The sequence below is a fragment of the Cyanistes caeruleus genome, chromosome 9, assembly GCF_971803275.1.
Source record: "Cyanistes caeruleus chromosome 9, bCyaCae1.hap1.1, whole genome shotgun sequence".
NCBI lineage: Eukaryota > Metazoa > Chordata > Aves > Passeriformes > Paridae > Cyanistes > Cyanistes caeruleus.
Genome location: NC_141709.1, coordinates 33,869,421 through 33,882,898, shown reverse-complemented (window position 1 = coordinate 33,882,898; position 13,478 = coordinate 33,869,421). Strand labels below are relative to the sequence as shown.

The following is a 13,478-nucleotide window of genomic DNA, read 5'->3' as shown; positions in this document are numbered from 1 at the left end:
TCACCCAGCTTGGATTTGAGAGTGAGTGGAAATACCATTTTTAAAAGTGCAATACACAGATGTAAATTAAATGTCAGGCTGCAGAAGCATTGCCTAACACATTTTCAGTTGTTATTTTAGGTTCATTATTTTGGGAAAAAGCTCAGCTATCCCAAAGCATTCCCAATGGCACTCCTGGCTGTAAACAGGATCTGCTGAAGAGTCAATAGGATCTGCTCTGGTTCACATTCCTTTGTTATCACTGGCATTTTAAAAATGCCTGAAAATACTGGGCTGCATTTCTTTAATGAATTGTGTAATTTTATTCAATTTAGATTAGGAACTCCTTCAGCTCTGCCATCACCCTTCATTTTACTTTTCTTTACAGTTTTATTGTGATTTTGTTAAACACCTTCTACTAATGCTTCCTTGGGTTTATGTTATTCTTTTTTATTTCTTCTTATTTCTTATTAATTATTACTTATGGGCTAAAAAAGGCACCATTTTGCCAAGCTGCTGTGGATTCCTGGGTACAAAAGAGCCAACAGATTTTAAATTATTTTTCTCTCATTTATCACTGCAGTTGCTTCCCAATTTATTCAGTCTGCAAGCTGTGGGAGCAAGTATCTGTTTCTAATTTTAATGCTTCAGAAGCTGCAATGTGCTGGCTCCAATTTAGTTTTCCACATCAGGTGAAATGTAAGGTTATTAAAGTGTGGTCTGACAGACACTGAGGGCAGTTGTGTGTGTTTGGCTCAGTGGGGCTGAAGGTGAGGGAGCTTTTGGCATTTGCAGTGCCAAAAATAGACCCTGGATCTGTCTGGTGGTGTCGGAGTTGTTCCCTGAATTCTGACAACCCCCAGTGCTGAAAGGCTTGATCAGCCTCAGCAGCCCAGATCAAACTGCTCTGGAGCTGGGATGCCTTTGAAGTCGGATGTTTTGAGTTGTGGCTGGGAATCCAGGTAGGAAAAGCAGATTTTTGTCAGGATCAGTGATGTTTTCAGAGCTCCCCAGGCTCATCTGGACCTCTGGCCTGGTGTAGGTTTAGGACTTGCTGCTGCTTCCACTCCCTGCCTGGGCCTTTTGGAGGCAGCTTTTAACTCGTCTGTCCCACAGTTCTGTCTGCAGAACAATTTTTCTTCCTTTTACTTTGTACATCAAATTCCAGCAAATTCTTCTCTGCTTTCAGCACAGGGGGGCTCTTGGAACCCATTCTGGACCTTGCCTGGCTTGACTGCACCTGGATTTTCAGTTAGGTTTGGTTTTAGGGAAGTCACAGCTGTAGTTCTACAATTATTTCCTGTTGCAGGATGTGAATATTTCTGGGTTGGTTTTTCTTTGAAGTGACTCAGAACTTGTCAGTTTTGGGTTTGTAGGTTGACAGACGTTTGTTCTGAGCTGGGAACAGACCTACCTTGGAGGGGGGTGCTGTGCTCAGCTTTTCATTCCTGCCTGAGCTCCTGAAATTTCCTCGTTTCCCTGCTGAAGGACAAGGCAGGAGCTCGGCACTGGGCACTCCTCAGGCTGTGGGAGCACAGTGAAATTTAGTCTAGAAGCTGGAATGGAATTGGGTTGATGAATAAATCAGAATCCCAGACTGGTTTGGGTTGGGAGCGACCTTAGAGCTCGTCCAGTGCCACCCCCTGCCATGGGCTGGGAGCTTCCACTATCCCAGGGTGCTCCAGCCTGGCCTTGGGCACTGCCAGGGATCCAGGAGCAGCCACAGCTTCTCTGGGAATTCTGTTCCAGAGGCTGAGCACCCTCCCAGCCTGGAATTCCTTCCCAATATCCCATCTCTCCCTGCCCTCTGGCAGGTCAAAGCCATGAGTGCACACGCTGCCCCTACATGCCCTTGTCCCAAGTTACAACAATCCTTTAATCATCACCCTCTTCATTTCACAATCTACCTTCATCTGGGGCCTAAAGCAGGGAGTGTGAAACCACAGGGTTTAACTGAGACACAATTGGTAACTTTTTCTCTTTTTTCAGCCAACTTTTCCTCCCAGCCAGGGCAGAATTTGCACTTAGGTGGATTCATTGCACACAGCAGAACTGACGTGCAGCTGGAGTGATAACAGAGCTGACATGCAGCTCCAAGAGAGGGAATGTAACAATTGGGGTGTGCTTTTGGGGTTGATTCTGTGTTTCCCTGCTGTCCCTGAGTGCTGGCTCTCTCTTGCAGTGACTCCCCCTTGCCGGTGTCGTCGCGTGTGTGCTTTGTAAAGTTCCAGGACCCCGACTCGGCCGTGGTGGCCCAGCACCTGACAAACACTGTGTTCGTTGACAGAGCCCTCATAGTCGTTCCCTATGCTGAAGGTTTGTAACTTGTTTGATGTTCTATGGGGCCACCCTTGGGGTGGTGGTTGGTTCCTGTCTAGTGCACAAAATTGAACAGTAGTCCTATGTCAAACATGTCAGAGATTGCCATTCTGAAACCCTTGGTATATTGCCTTTGGCCCCTGGATTTGATCAGATTGTTTCCATAGAGACACCAAATCAAAGTGGAAAGTTTTGTGTGGCTTTAAAGTGTAGAATAAGAGCGTTTTAGGCAGAATTCTATGCAAATTTTGCTCTGTGTCAGTCTCAATGAGACATTTTCCCAAACAGACTGTAATGCAAACAGGTCGATATTTTAAGGAAATTTTACCTTATTGATTGTTTGCCACTTTCACTCTCTTCATGAGGATGATTTCTCCCTCCCTGAGAGTGCATGGGAGAGGAATTAACATTCCTTTGGGATAAGCTGCCGTTGCATTTATTTGGGAACATCCCCAAAAAAGGCCCTCACTCTCCTTGTGGAGTCCAGTATACCAAGGGTTTGAGTAATTACGGTTTAATTCAAAAGTGACAACTTCCAAGAGGTGCCACATGGGCACTGGTCCTAGTTTTTAATTCCAAGTTTTCTTGTTCATCCTTGATATATTTGATAGAATTTCACTAAATAATAAACTCTTCTCTCTGTTATTTGTGTGTGTGATTTTTGTAGTGGAGAAGGCAAATGCAAAGCCCTTCCAGATGACTGAAAAACAGTGGGTCCTCTGCAGCTACAGGGGATTCTAGCCATTAACTAAAGGCCAGCAAGCACTCAAGTCCCCAAGTGTTTTCCTGGTGTAACCACTTGTTAACTACATTTTCTCTTCTTCTTTTTATTTTTACATTTTAGGGTGTTACAGTAATTTGAAAGGCAATGAGCAGGGTTTTTGGAACTTACCTTAAAAGCAAAGTGCTGAGAAGACACCTCTTCTTACAGAAGTCTTATTAAACTCTTCTAGACTTGCTTTAGAAGTAACTGATTTCCATTGTACTTGTGCATTTCTTGATTTACTTCTGGGAAAGGTTGAATTGAATAAAATCTTGCAGATTAAGTCATACTACAGTGCTAAGTTTGGTACATGGCCCTGGGTCACACCTGTAATCTGTCATGCTGGAGCTGTCTCTTGAGGCCTGGGGAGCTGTCTTATCTTATCTTTGTATTCCTTAAGCTTAAAAGATACGAAAGTTAAAGTTAAAAGATGTCCAACCTAATTCCTGGAGTGTAGGAATGTGCAGCAGTGTTGGCCTCTGACTGAGCCCTGCTGCTTCCTGGGGGTCCAGAACCCCTTCTGCACTGGAGTTACTGCTCCTGCTGCCACTGCTGGAGAACAGCAGAGCTGAAAGGCTTCTTGTCCCTGTGTGGGTGTTAAACACAGCACCAGGCCAATGAGATTCTGCTGGAATATTCTCCAAGGCCCGTGGGAATAATGCCAGTGTTTAATTCTTCCTACAAGGATAAACCCACTTTTCTCTTTGTCAGTCTGACTTTGTCCACTGGGGATAAACCTGGCACATAGAGAAACCTGCCCAGCAGCTGTGCTTCAGAAAATCAAATTGTTAAAGGAGAATATTTTACTGGGCCTGTTAAGGAGTCACCCCTGGGCTGTACCTTGTGTTGTTGAACAGCTCAGAATTTAATGGCCTTGGCACATCACAAGAGAGATGTTCAGCCCATGAAGTCTTGCCCCTGGGTTGATAATCCCATACTTCTGTCCCTGTGCTGGAGTACAGTTTCTCCCCAAAATTCAGCCTGCCAGGGTCCTAATTGAACAAGAAGCAGCATTTTCCCCAGCCCACAGTGCCACTGCTGATGTGCTTAAAGCCAGGCCTGTGCTGAATGGGGCCCTCCTCTCTCTGATTTCTGCTGTGCTAATGAACCTGTGTGATTATTGCCTGTCACTAAAGCAAATGTTTATTATCTGTTTAGTGCAATAATTCCCCCCCTGTCCCAAGTTTTAGCTCACACAGACACTTTGGTGTTGGCTGTTGCTTTGTGTTATAGAACTATACACAAAGGCTACGGTAAGGTTTAGTATTTGTCATTTTCTCTGGGCTAATTCCTAGATTTGGAAGGAACTCTTTAAGGTTAAAGATGGCTGGGGGGGGTGTTTAGGTTCTTTGGTTAACGTTTGTTTCTTTTTGTCTGTTTCTTTTTCTTTCATTTCTACACATTCATGCAGTATTTCATGGTTCTAACAAAGCAGCAGTAAAAAAAGCTCTTGAAGCATGAAAATTAACTGGTGAGGGGCCTCATTGCTTTTTTTTAAATTATAGTTTATTTAAATACTTTTTAAAGAAACGATTAGAGGATCAGATGCATGAATTTTTTTTTTAATGGATGCAGATCTTCTATGAGGTGTCTCGAGTTAAGTCTGAGGATTTGTATTTAGATGCCAGAAATGTTGTAGTTGCACTAATTTGAAATGTTTAGCTGTAATTGATAAATATCCTCTTGAGACATAATTTTGCATGCCAAATGACCCCATAATCTCTCTGTAGGTATGTTGATATATTTATGCATTCCTGCCCTTTGCCTCCATGACCTTTTTCCCCTGTCCCTCCATAACTTTGGGTATCTAAAGTGCTGCCAGCTCAGTGCCACGAGCCAGATATCAGTGCTGTGTATTGTACATTTGTGTAGATTATCGGCACTTCTCAGTATAGGTGGGAGGAACCATTACCTTTATTTAACAGTGGTTTTTCTTTTTTGTTGTTGTGTTTTACAGTTCTTTTCCCTGGTTCAGCCTGAACTATATACCAGGCCCTGCTGAAAATACCACCCAACAGTTTTCTTCTGCAGCTTATCCAGTTTCTCTTAAGTGCCCTGTACATATTGTATGTTTTATGATGAGATGCAGTTTCTTAATATGTATTACAGAAACACTACTGGTATTTGCAACTATATAGTAAAATTGTTTTATTGAACTCTCATTTTGGGGGCTTGGGCACATTAACAAATTAATCCATCTGTATAGGGCTTTTGCTGTTGGATAGAGTAAAACTCCCTCCACACCTGTTTGCCAGTAGGGCCCTGAGCACTCTGTGTGCAGAGCAGGCAGCGCAACAGCCCCTGGGCTCAGCTGGCTGCAAGACTTTGGGCCACGAGTCCCCTGTGCCACAGCAGGTGGCAGCAGCATTGTTGGTGCTCTAGGCTGGCACATATCGGAGCAAAATGCATTTTACTGCACAGGTAAGGAATGTGCCAGCATCCCTGTGTGTATCCCAGCCACAGACACAGCCCCAGCATTCCCGGAGAGCCGCATTCCATGTGACACGTCAGCAAAAGCCCTACCCAAAACACCCATCCCTTCTCTTTTAAGTTTGCCAAAATTTGTATGGTAGGTGTAAAAGAAAACATAGTGAACTGTACCATATTATTAACCCCTAAATCCAACTTTTTTTGTCTTGTGTATCTTGATTTTTCTGTGTGCTTTGTAGTGAAGCAGCCGACACGAGTCGTTGTTCATAAAACAGCTTTTGAAAGTTGAGAGCACTCTCACCCCTGGAGAACCGACTGTGCTTGCTTACGTTTGGTTCATGACTTAAAAATCGAGTACAGGTGATGAAACCTTGGCAGTGTTAACAACAAAGTAGTGTGTATTGTGCTATTTTTTTGCTCTAGAAACTTAACCTTTTGTAGAGAAAAAGGAACAGTCAAATTGTCACCCATTGAAGTTGCATTCTGACAAAAAAAGTTAATGCTAAATATTAATAGCCATCAAGCTTTGTATTTTAGCCAACATAAGTACTTTCAACAAACTCAGGTGGTGTATCAGGGAGACTTTGCTGGGTGTATTTGTGTATTTGGTGCCTCTGGGCTGGGATGCACTCTAATGCCAGGCTGTTTTCCTGCAGGAGTCATTCCTGATGAGACTAAGGCTTTGTCTCTGTTGGCACCAGCTAATGCCGTGGCAGGGCTGCTGCCCGGGGGTGGCCTGCTGCCCACTCCCAACCCTCTCTCTCAGGTAGGCTGGGGAAGCCCTGGGTGTCTCCTGCTGCATTCCCACTTCATTCCTGCTCTTTCTTTCAGGACTGGTGTGTTCATTCCAGTTCCAGGGCCCTGATGGATGGGGACAGCTCTGATGTGAATTGGGGCACGAGAGCCACGAGTTGTTAGATGGAATATCCTGATTTCCCTATTTCCTGCTTTCTCGGGGCCCTGCTTGTGCCTCCCACCCCTCTCACCCACTGTACTTTGCAGATGTGATAAGGAGTAGAGATCTCACAGATTTTAACTTCCTCACATCCAGGGAGCTGCCACGCTGTGAGATTCCCTTCATTAATCCTCCAGCTGAGGGGAAAATGGGAGCCTGGTTGTGTGAACCCACAAGAATTCATGTGGAAGATGAACAGTGAGAACTGCACATTGTGGGAGAGGTTGGAGTCACAGCTCAGCTCTTAACAGGGCACAGAATCAAAGTGCAGGAGGCAAATTAATCACAATAAAACCTCATTAATTCTGCACTTCTCAGACCCACCTCAGCTCCTGCTGGCCATGGAGCTCCTCAGGGGGGAAGAGCCTAAATTTAACCTTTGAAACCCAGGGAAGGGGCTGGAAGAACCAAATACAACCCAGAAGATTTCATTCACTGAAAGCTGTGCATAAAAATCCTGGAAATGGTTGTTGAGCCAGCTGAGTTCCAGCTGTGTCTGAAGCCCAGGCTGTTCACAGTGTGTGTTGGGTTTGGGTGTCTGTCTCAATCCTCTCATTTGAAATGGCCCAAACTGAGCTGCTTTCAGGAGCCTCCTGCTCTCCCAGTAGCTTCCTACCCAAATTTAGAGACATTTGCAGGGATGCAGTATTTTTAAATTGCCTTTTAACATCAACCGTGGCCATCTCAACCCTAAAATGAATTAGAAATGGGGCAATAGCCTCAAAAACTTAAAATGAATTTCCATTTTAGCACTGAAAAATAACTTAATTTTCAACTGTCACCTCTTCAATTTTTGAAATGCTTTCCTCCTTCACCCACCTTGATTTCCCCTGCCCACTGACCTCACTGAGTGATTTTTGTCTCTGCCACAGATTGGTGCTGTCCCTTTAGCTGCTTTAGGAGCTCCTGCTCTCGACCCTGCCCTTGCTGCTCTTGGGCTTCCTGGAGCAAACCTGAACTCCCAGGTACGTCCTCATTCCAAAAATATCCTTTATTGCCCCCTCTTGGCTGCTCTGAGAGTGCTTTTCGTTAGGATCAGTGCACAGCCACTGCCTGGGAACTCCAGGGATTGGTTCCTGCCTGGAATAAAAAAATATCTGTTTGAATATCAAATTAAATGTTGGAAGGGGCCAAAGAATAATTTGGGAATAGCAATGAAATATTTCAAATGTATGTCATTATCAGGCCATGAACCTGCCTTGTTCTTCAAGTAAGAAGTAGTTTGACTTTTTAATTTTGTAGGTATCAAAAATGTGAGGAAATTTCATCAGGTTGTCACAGCTGAATAAAAAAGGCTTTTAAGTACTAAGAATATTGAATACATTTATATCAATAAAAAATCCATAAAAATATATTGATGATATATATTTAAGATAATATTTTTTAAAGCAACAATAATTTAATGCATTGCTACTGCTATCATATAAATTTTTTTTTTGTTCCCATGTGGAAGAACAAGCAAATGATGGGGAAAATTGAATAACAAATGAAAAAGAGCTGTAAAATACATTTTTTCATGGAATATTTAAATGTTTGTGAGTTGGAATTCAGTGGGGACAGACAGCTTAGACAGGGCTCTGTTCTCTTGCAGTGCCAGAAATGAACTGTACACTAAAAGTCATTTGTACATAATTACAGAGCTAACCCATAACCCATATAGATCTACTCCACCCCAGCAGTGGATTTTTATCTATTTGGATTTTTATCTATTTGGATTTTTAACCATTTGTAGTTTTGCCTGTTTGTATTTTTATCCATTTGTGTTTTTACCCATCTATTTTTATCCATTTTTGTTTTTATCCATTTGTATTTTTAACCATTTGTGGTTTTGTGTGTTTGTGTTTTTAACCATTTGTATTTTTAACCATTTTTGTTTTTAACCATTTGTGTCTTTATCCATTTGTATTTTTATCCATTTGTGTTTTTATCCATTTGTATTTTTTAACCATTTTTGTTTTTAACCATTTGTGGGTTTATCCATTTGTGTTTTCAACCATTTGTGGCTTTAAGCATTTGTGTTTTGAACCATTTGTGGGTTTATCCATTTGTGGTTTTAACCATTTGCATTTTTAACCATTTGGTTTTTTATCCATTTGCATTTTTACCCATTTGGGTTTTTAACCATTTGCATTTTTAACCATTTAGGTTTTTATCCATTTGCATTTTTACCCATTTGTGTTTATAACCATTTGCATTTTTACCCATTTGTGTTTTTAACCATTTGCATTTTTAACCATTTGCATTTTTAACCATTTGGGGTTTTATCCCTTTGTGTTTTTATCCATTTGTGGATTATTCCTGACCCAGGGCAGGGCTGGCTTTGGCTGCCCCTGAGCCCCTTGGTGCAGCCACTGCAGCCCAGTGTGGCCTTTCCTCCTGGCTGGGGGTGCTGTGCTCTGCTTTTCCAGCTGGGAGGGGACATTCCAAGGAATCTTCTCTTGAGCTCTCACATTTCCCAGCCTGGTTTTAACTTTGTTTTTCCCTCACAGTCTCTGGCAGCAGATCAGCTCCTCAAACTGATGAGCACAGTGGATCCAAAGTAAGCAGCAGCAGCATTCCCACCCCCTTGTCTTGCGGTGCTGGGGAGTATCCATGGCAATATCTGTGGGAATATCAGCGTCCTGTCCTGCTGGAGCTGATGCCAGCTTGGAAGGGCCCTGGAGCACCCTGGGCTGGGGTGGGATGAGATGGGCTTTGTGTCCCTCCAAACCTAAATCACTCCAGGGCTCCCTGCTCCTGTGAGCTGGCTCAGTCTGGCAGTGCAGACCTGGATCCCTTGGATTCCTCACTCCTGAATTCCTGGAATTTTGTGTTGCCCAGGTTGAACCATGTGGCTGCAGGTCTTGTGTCCCCCAGTCTGAAATCAGATACCTCCAGTAAAGAAATAGAAGAGGCCATGAAGAGAGTCCGAGAAGCACAGTCCTTAATTTCTGCTGCTATAGAGCCAGGTAATTCCAGCCTGGAATGAGCCATTCCAGGCAGGATGGGGCTTGGACACAGCACAGGATAAAACCTGATGGGCTGCAGGGCACTGCCTTCCTGCCTTGGTCTGTGGGCAATTCATTTATTAGGATTTTAATCCTCCTGCAGTGCATGCTCCATGTGTCCTGCAGAAATGTGCTGGAATTAATCTGTTGATTTTCCCAAAATTCACTGATTTGAAGAATAAGTCTCTTTTTTGGAGCTTCTTCAGCAGGTTTGATTGTAGAACAAGCTCTCTCACAAATGTCAGAGGCACCAAATCTGAGAGGCAGAAACCTGAACACTGAAAATACAGAATATTCATCAGTTCTGCAGCCTCCTGATGATTTCTAGGAAGGAACAGAACTCCTGTTCTTGTTCTTGCTTACCTCGAGGCTTTTTGTGGGAAATTCAAAGCAATCTCTTGAGAGGTTCTCCAGCCCCTCACAAAACACCAGATTCTGGGATTTTCATGGAATTCTCTATTGCCCTGCAGCCATCAGCTTTTCACTGACTTAAATTAAGTTTTTTTGTGGATTTTGACTTCTCCAGATTTGCAGAAAACTGTTATTTTATGTCACAAACATGTCCCTGTCCTCTGCTGGTTCTTTTTGTCCTCTTGTGAAAAAAATACAGATGAGCCTTCATTTCAAACAGCAAAATCAGGTTGATTTATATCAATTACATGAAGCTCCAAGTAATTTCCTTAAGAAAATAATTTTGAATATTAAAAAAAAAATGGATTTTTTTATTCTGCTTTTCCTTTTTTCAGACAAAAAAGATGAAAAACGAAGACATTCGAGGTCGAGGTCACGCTCGAGGAGGAGGAGGACACCTTCCTCATCCAGACACAGGTGACTGAGCAATTCCTTAAAAACACCTCCCACAGCTGGGACAATTCCTGCAAAACTCATTCTTGGGAAGACCCTGGGGTTTGATTGAGGGCTCTGAAGATTTATTGACATTTCAATGCAGAGCTCCTGTGCAGGACAGGGAGAGCTGTGGTGGATTTGGGGGGTTTCCTTAGCCCTGAGCAGCTGGGCTGGGAACACCCCAAAATGTCCCTGCTGTGACCCCCATGTTGGTGTGTCCCTGGCAGACGCTCCAGGAGCAGATCAAGGAGAAGATCCCATTCCAAATCCAGAAGCAGGAGGCGATCCAAAAGTCCGAGGAGGAGGAGATCTCATTCCAGAGAGAGGAGCAGGAGGTCTCGGAGCACATCCAAAACCAGGTATTGACTCCAGGGAATCCAGTCCTGAGCAGGGCAGGGGTTGTCCCCCGTGCTGGAGCCACCCCTGTCCCTCCCAGCTCTGCACATCAGCAAGTGCTGTTTGAAAGTGACTTCTGCTTAATCTTTCTTCTACTAAAAGGGATAAAAAGAAAGAAGAGAAAGAAAAGAAACGTTCTAAAACTCCCCCCAAAAGCTACAGCACAACCAGAAGATCCAGAAGCACAAGCAGGTACAGGAATGGGGTTTTCCTTGCTCTCTGTTCCCAGCAGGATTTTGATGCACTTCAATATTAAATAGAAAAAAACGTTGTGATAGAGCAGCTGGTCTGTGGAGGGTGTCCCTGCCCAAGGAAGGAGCTGGGCTTTCAGGTCCCTCCAACCCAGACTCTGCCTGGATCCCACTGGATCATGAATCCAGTGTGGGTGATCTGGTACAGGCACAGCAGCACCTGTGTCTGTAGGATACTTTCATTTTCCTGCAGTGGTTGAGGTAAATTCTTTGTTCTCAGAGCAGTTTCTCCTTGCTCTGTGTCAGTCAGATGCTGCAGGGTCCCTGCCAAGCTCTTCCTGATTTAGGGAATAAATCCAGGCAAAAGTGTTTGATTTTTCTAAAAAAAACTTGCAAATTTAACTTGCAGTTTTAACAACTCTTCAGTACCCTGTGAGCAGGGCTGGGGTGGGAGCTGGGGATGCATTTGTGGTTTCAACAACACGAGCTGCTGTGTCTCCCTGCAGAGAACGGCGGCGCAGGCGGAGCCGGAGCGGGACACGCTCCCCGAAAAAGCCCAGGTCTCCCAAACGGAAAATGTCCCGGTCCCCGTCACCCAGGAGGTCAGGGAAGCACTTGGCTGGAGAGAACGGTGTCTGGGTGGGAAATTCCCAAGTTGTCACCTCCAGGGAGGCTCCCAGGAGATTCTGTTTTGGGGGGAATCTTTGCTGCTCGTACGGGGCTGCTCTGGGGTTGGCTGGGAGCTCCAAGGGCCAGGGGTGGCAGGAGGAGAACAATTGTGCCACGATTCCCGGTCCCTTTGGCTCTGCACAGCCAGAACCGGCTGATTTTGGGTGGTCTGGGTGTTGGTGACCCTGTCCTGGGGTGGGGAACTCGAGGTGTTCCTCTGTAAAACTCTGGGGCATCGCTGTTCCTGCTGTCCAGGGTTTGGACGCCACGATCCCTGTGGGGCCCTCCAGCCCAGGAGATTCCCTGCTCCTGTTTGCCACAGCCTTGCTGGGCCTTGGCTTTGTGGTGTTGTCCTTGAGCCAGAGCTGAGGAGTTGGGATTTGGGGTATTTCCAAGGAGAGGCTGCTCCCTACTCGCTCTCTGCCGTTTTCCTTTGGCTTTGCTGTGTGAGCTGTGGGTAACGCTCTGGACACAGCTCCAGCCATGGAATGGGGTGATGGGGGTGGGACTCATCCCCTTCCTGCTGATCCTCACAGGCATAAAAAGGAAAAGAAGAAGGATAAAGACAAGGAGAGGAGCAGAGACGAGAGGGAACGGTCAACGAGCAAGAAAAAGAAGAGCAAAGACAAGGAGAAGGACCGGGACCGGAAATCCGAGAGCGACAAGGATGTGAAAGTATGTTCCAAAAATCCCCGGAGCTGCTCCCAGCCCCGCCCCGCCTCCCCCCGCCCGCCCCGGCCCGCAGGGAGGTGCTAACGTGTCCCTTTCCCTGGGAAAGCAGGTCACAAGGGACTACGATGAGGAGGAACAGGGCTACGACAGCGAGAAGGAGAAGAAGGAGGAGAAGAAGGTGGCGGATGCTCCCTCCCCCAAAGGGAAGGAGCCCGGAGCCGAGAAGGGCAGCGGGGATCCGGGCAGGGAATCCAAGGTGAACGGGGACGACCACCACGAGGAGGACATGGACATGAGCGACTGAGCCCGCCCACAGCCCCTCCAGTGTGATCCTTTATGCTGTACTTGTTAATCCTCAACCTAGATGTATCCAGCTCCGAGCTCTCCATGGTCTGTCCATCCCAATACTAACTCACACCCAAAGCTTGAGACAGGGATCCCCGGCTCGGGGGCCCAGCTGGGGCCGGGCCAGGCTGCACGTCCCTCCCGCAGCACGGGCTGGGCCACCCCTCCTCCCTCCCTGCTTCCCTCCCTCCGGAGTGTCCCGCAGTGTGGGGAGTGTGGCACAACCCCCCTGTCCTGCGGGAATGCCCCGAGTGTGGCACAACCCCCCTGTCCTGCGGTCACCGAGGGGCTGCCAGGGCCTCCCCCACACTCTGGAGCCGGCCTTGGATCGCACCAGCTCTTTGTGCTCTTGGCTTTAGTTCTGGTTTTAAACCACGCGCTGGGCTTGGTTGGGTTTGGGTTCCCATGGGTTTTGGTTGGCTTTGCCCAGGGTTCTGTGCCCTGACCTTCCTGAGGGCTCTCTCTCCACCGTGTTCGTTTAGCTCCATCCAGGGCGAGCTGGAAGGGTCTGAGTGAGCTCGGGAAGGGGAATCCTGCCCGTGCCCAGTGAGGGAGGGTTGGGGGAGCAGCCTCACCCAGGCCTGGGGGCTCAGGAGCTCACCCACTGCAGCAGGGAGTGCATTTTAAAATGACCCTGGTCTGTTTTTAAAGCAAGTCCATTGATAATGTACTTTTTACTCGATCTCAAGTCGTACAAACGGATAAATTTGTGTTCCTGTCCCGGCCGTTCCCTCCCTCCCGCACTCGGTGATCCCATGGTATTTGCAGAGTAGTTTACCCAAAGCTGTTCCTTAGTTCCAGCAGCTCCAGAGCTTTTACTTTTGTGCAGGTAAAGAGACAAAAGTAGCCGACAGTCTGTGCCATGTCGATGTACAGTTTCGGAAAATGTTTTACAAAACTTTGATAATAAAACCCTGAAACTTCAA

The 13,478-nt window shown here is 46.0% G+C and overlaps 1 protein-coding gene and 1 long non-coding RNA gene across 6 annotated transcripts in view; both read left to right on the top strand.

Annotated features, from left to right (window-relative positions):
- The window catches only part of SRSF11 (serine and arginine rich splicing factor 11), a 15,882-nt gene extending 2,404 nt beyond the window's left edge, over positions 1-13,478 (top strand). Inside the window, exons 3-13 of one of the 5 annotated variants that reach the window (XM_086841492.1) lie at positions 2,162-2,295; positions 6,148-6,257; positions 7,319-7,411; positions 8,936-8,985; positions 9,267-9,394; positions 10,180-10,261; positions 10,507-10,638; positions 10,778-10,867; positions 11,373-11,468; positions 12,072-12,210; positions 12,317-13,478. In XM_086841492.1, coding sequence (XP_086697618.1) covers positions 2,162-2,295; positions 6,148-6,257; positions 7,319-7,411; positions 8,936-8,985; positions 9,267-9,394; positions 10,180-10,261; positions 10,507-10,638; positions 10,778-10,867; positions 11,373-11,468; positions 12,072-12,210; positions 12,317-12,511 — 1,249 coding nt within the window. In that variant the 3' untranslated portion in view covers positions 12,512-13,478. Of the gene's footprint in view, positions 1-2,161; positions 2,296-5,138; positions 6,258-7,318; positions 7,412-8,935; positions 8,986-9,266; positions 9,395-10,179; positions 10,262-10,506; positions 10,639-10,777; positions 10,868-11,372; positions 11,469-12,071; positions 12,211-12,313 lie in introns of those variants that run through there. The other 4 variants (XM_086841491.1, XM_086841494.1, XM_023932237.2 and 1 more) reach the window with 4 other exon arrangements.
- On the top strand, positions 4,402-5,223 carry LOC147651778 (uncharacterized). The gene is made up of 2 exons (XR_015273647.1): positions 4,402-4,532; positions 5,019-5,223. It is a non-coding gene; the product is annotated as an uncharacterized LOC147651778 (long non-coding RNA).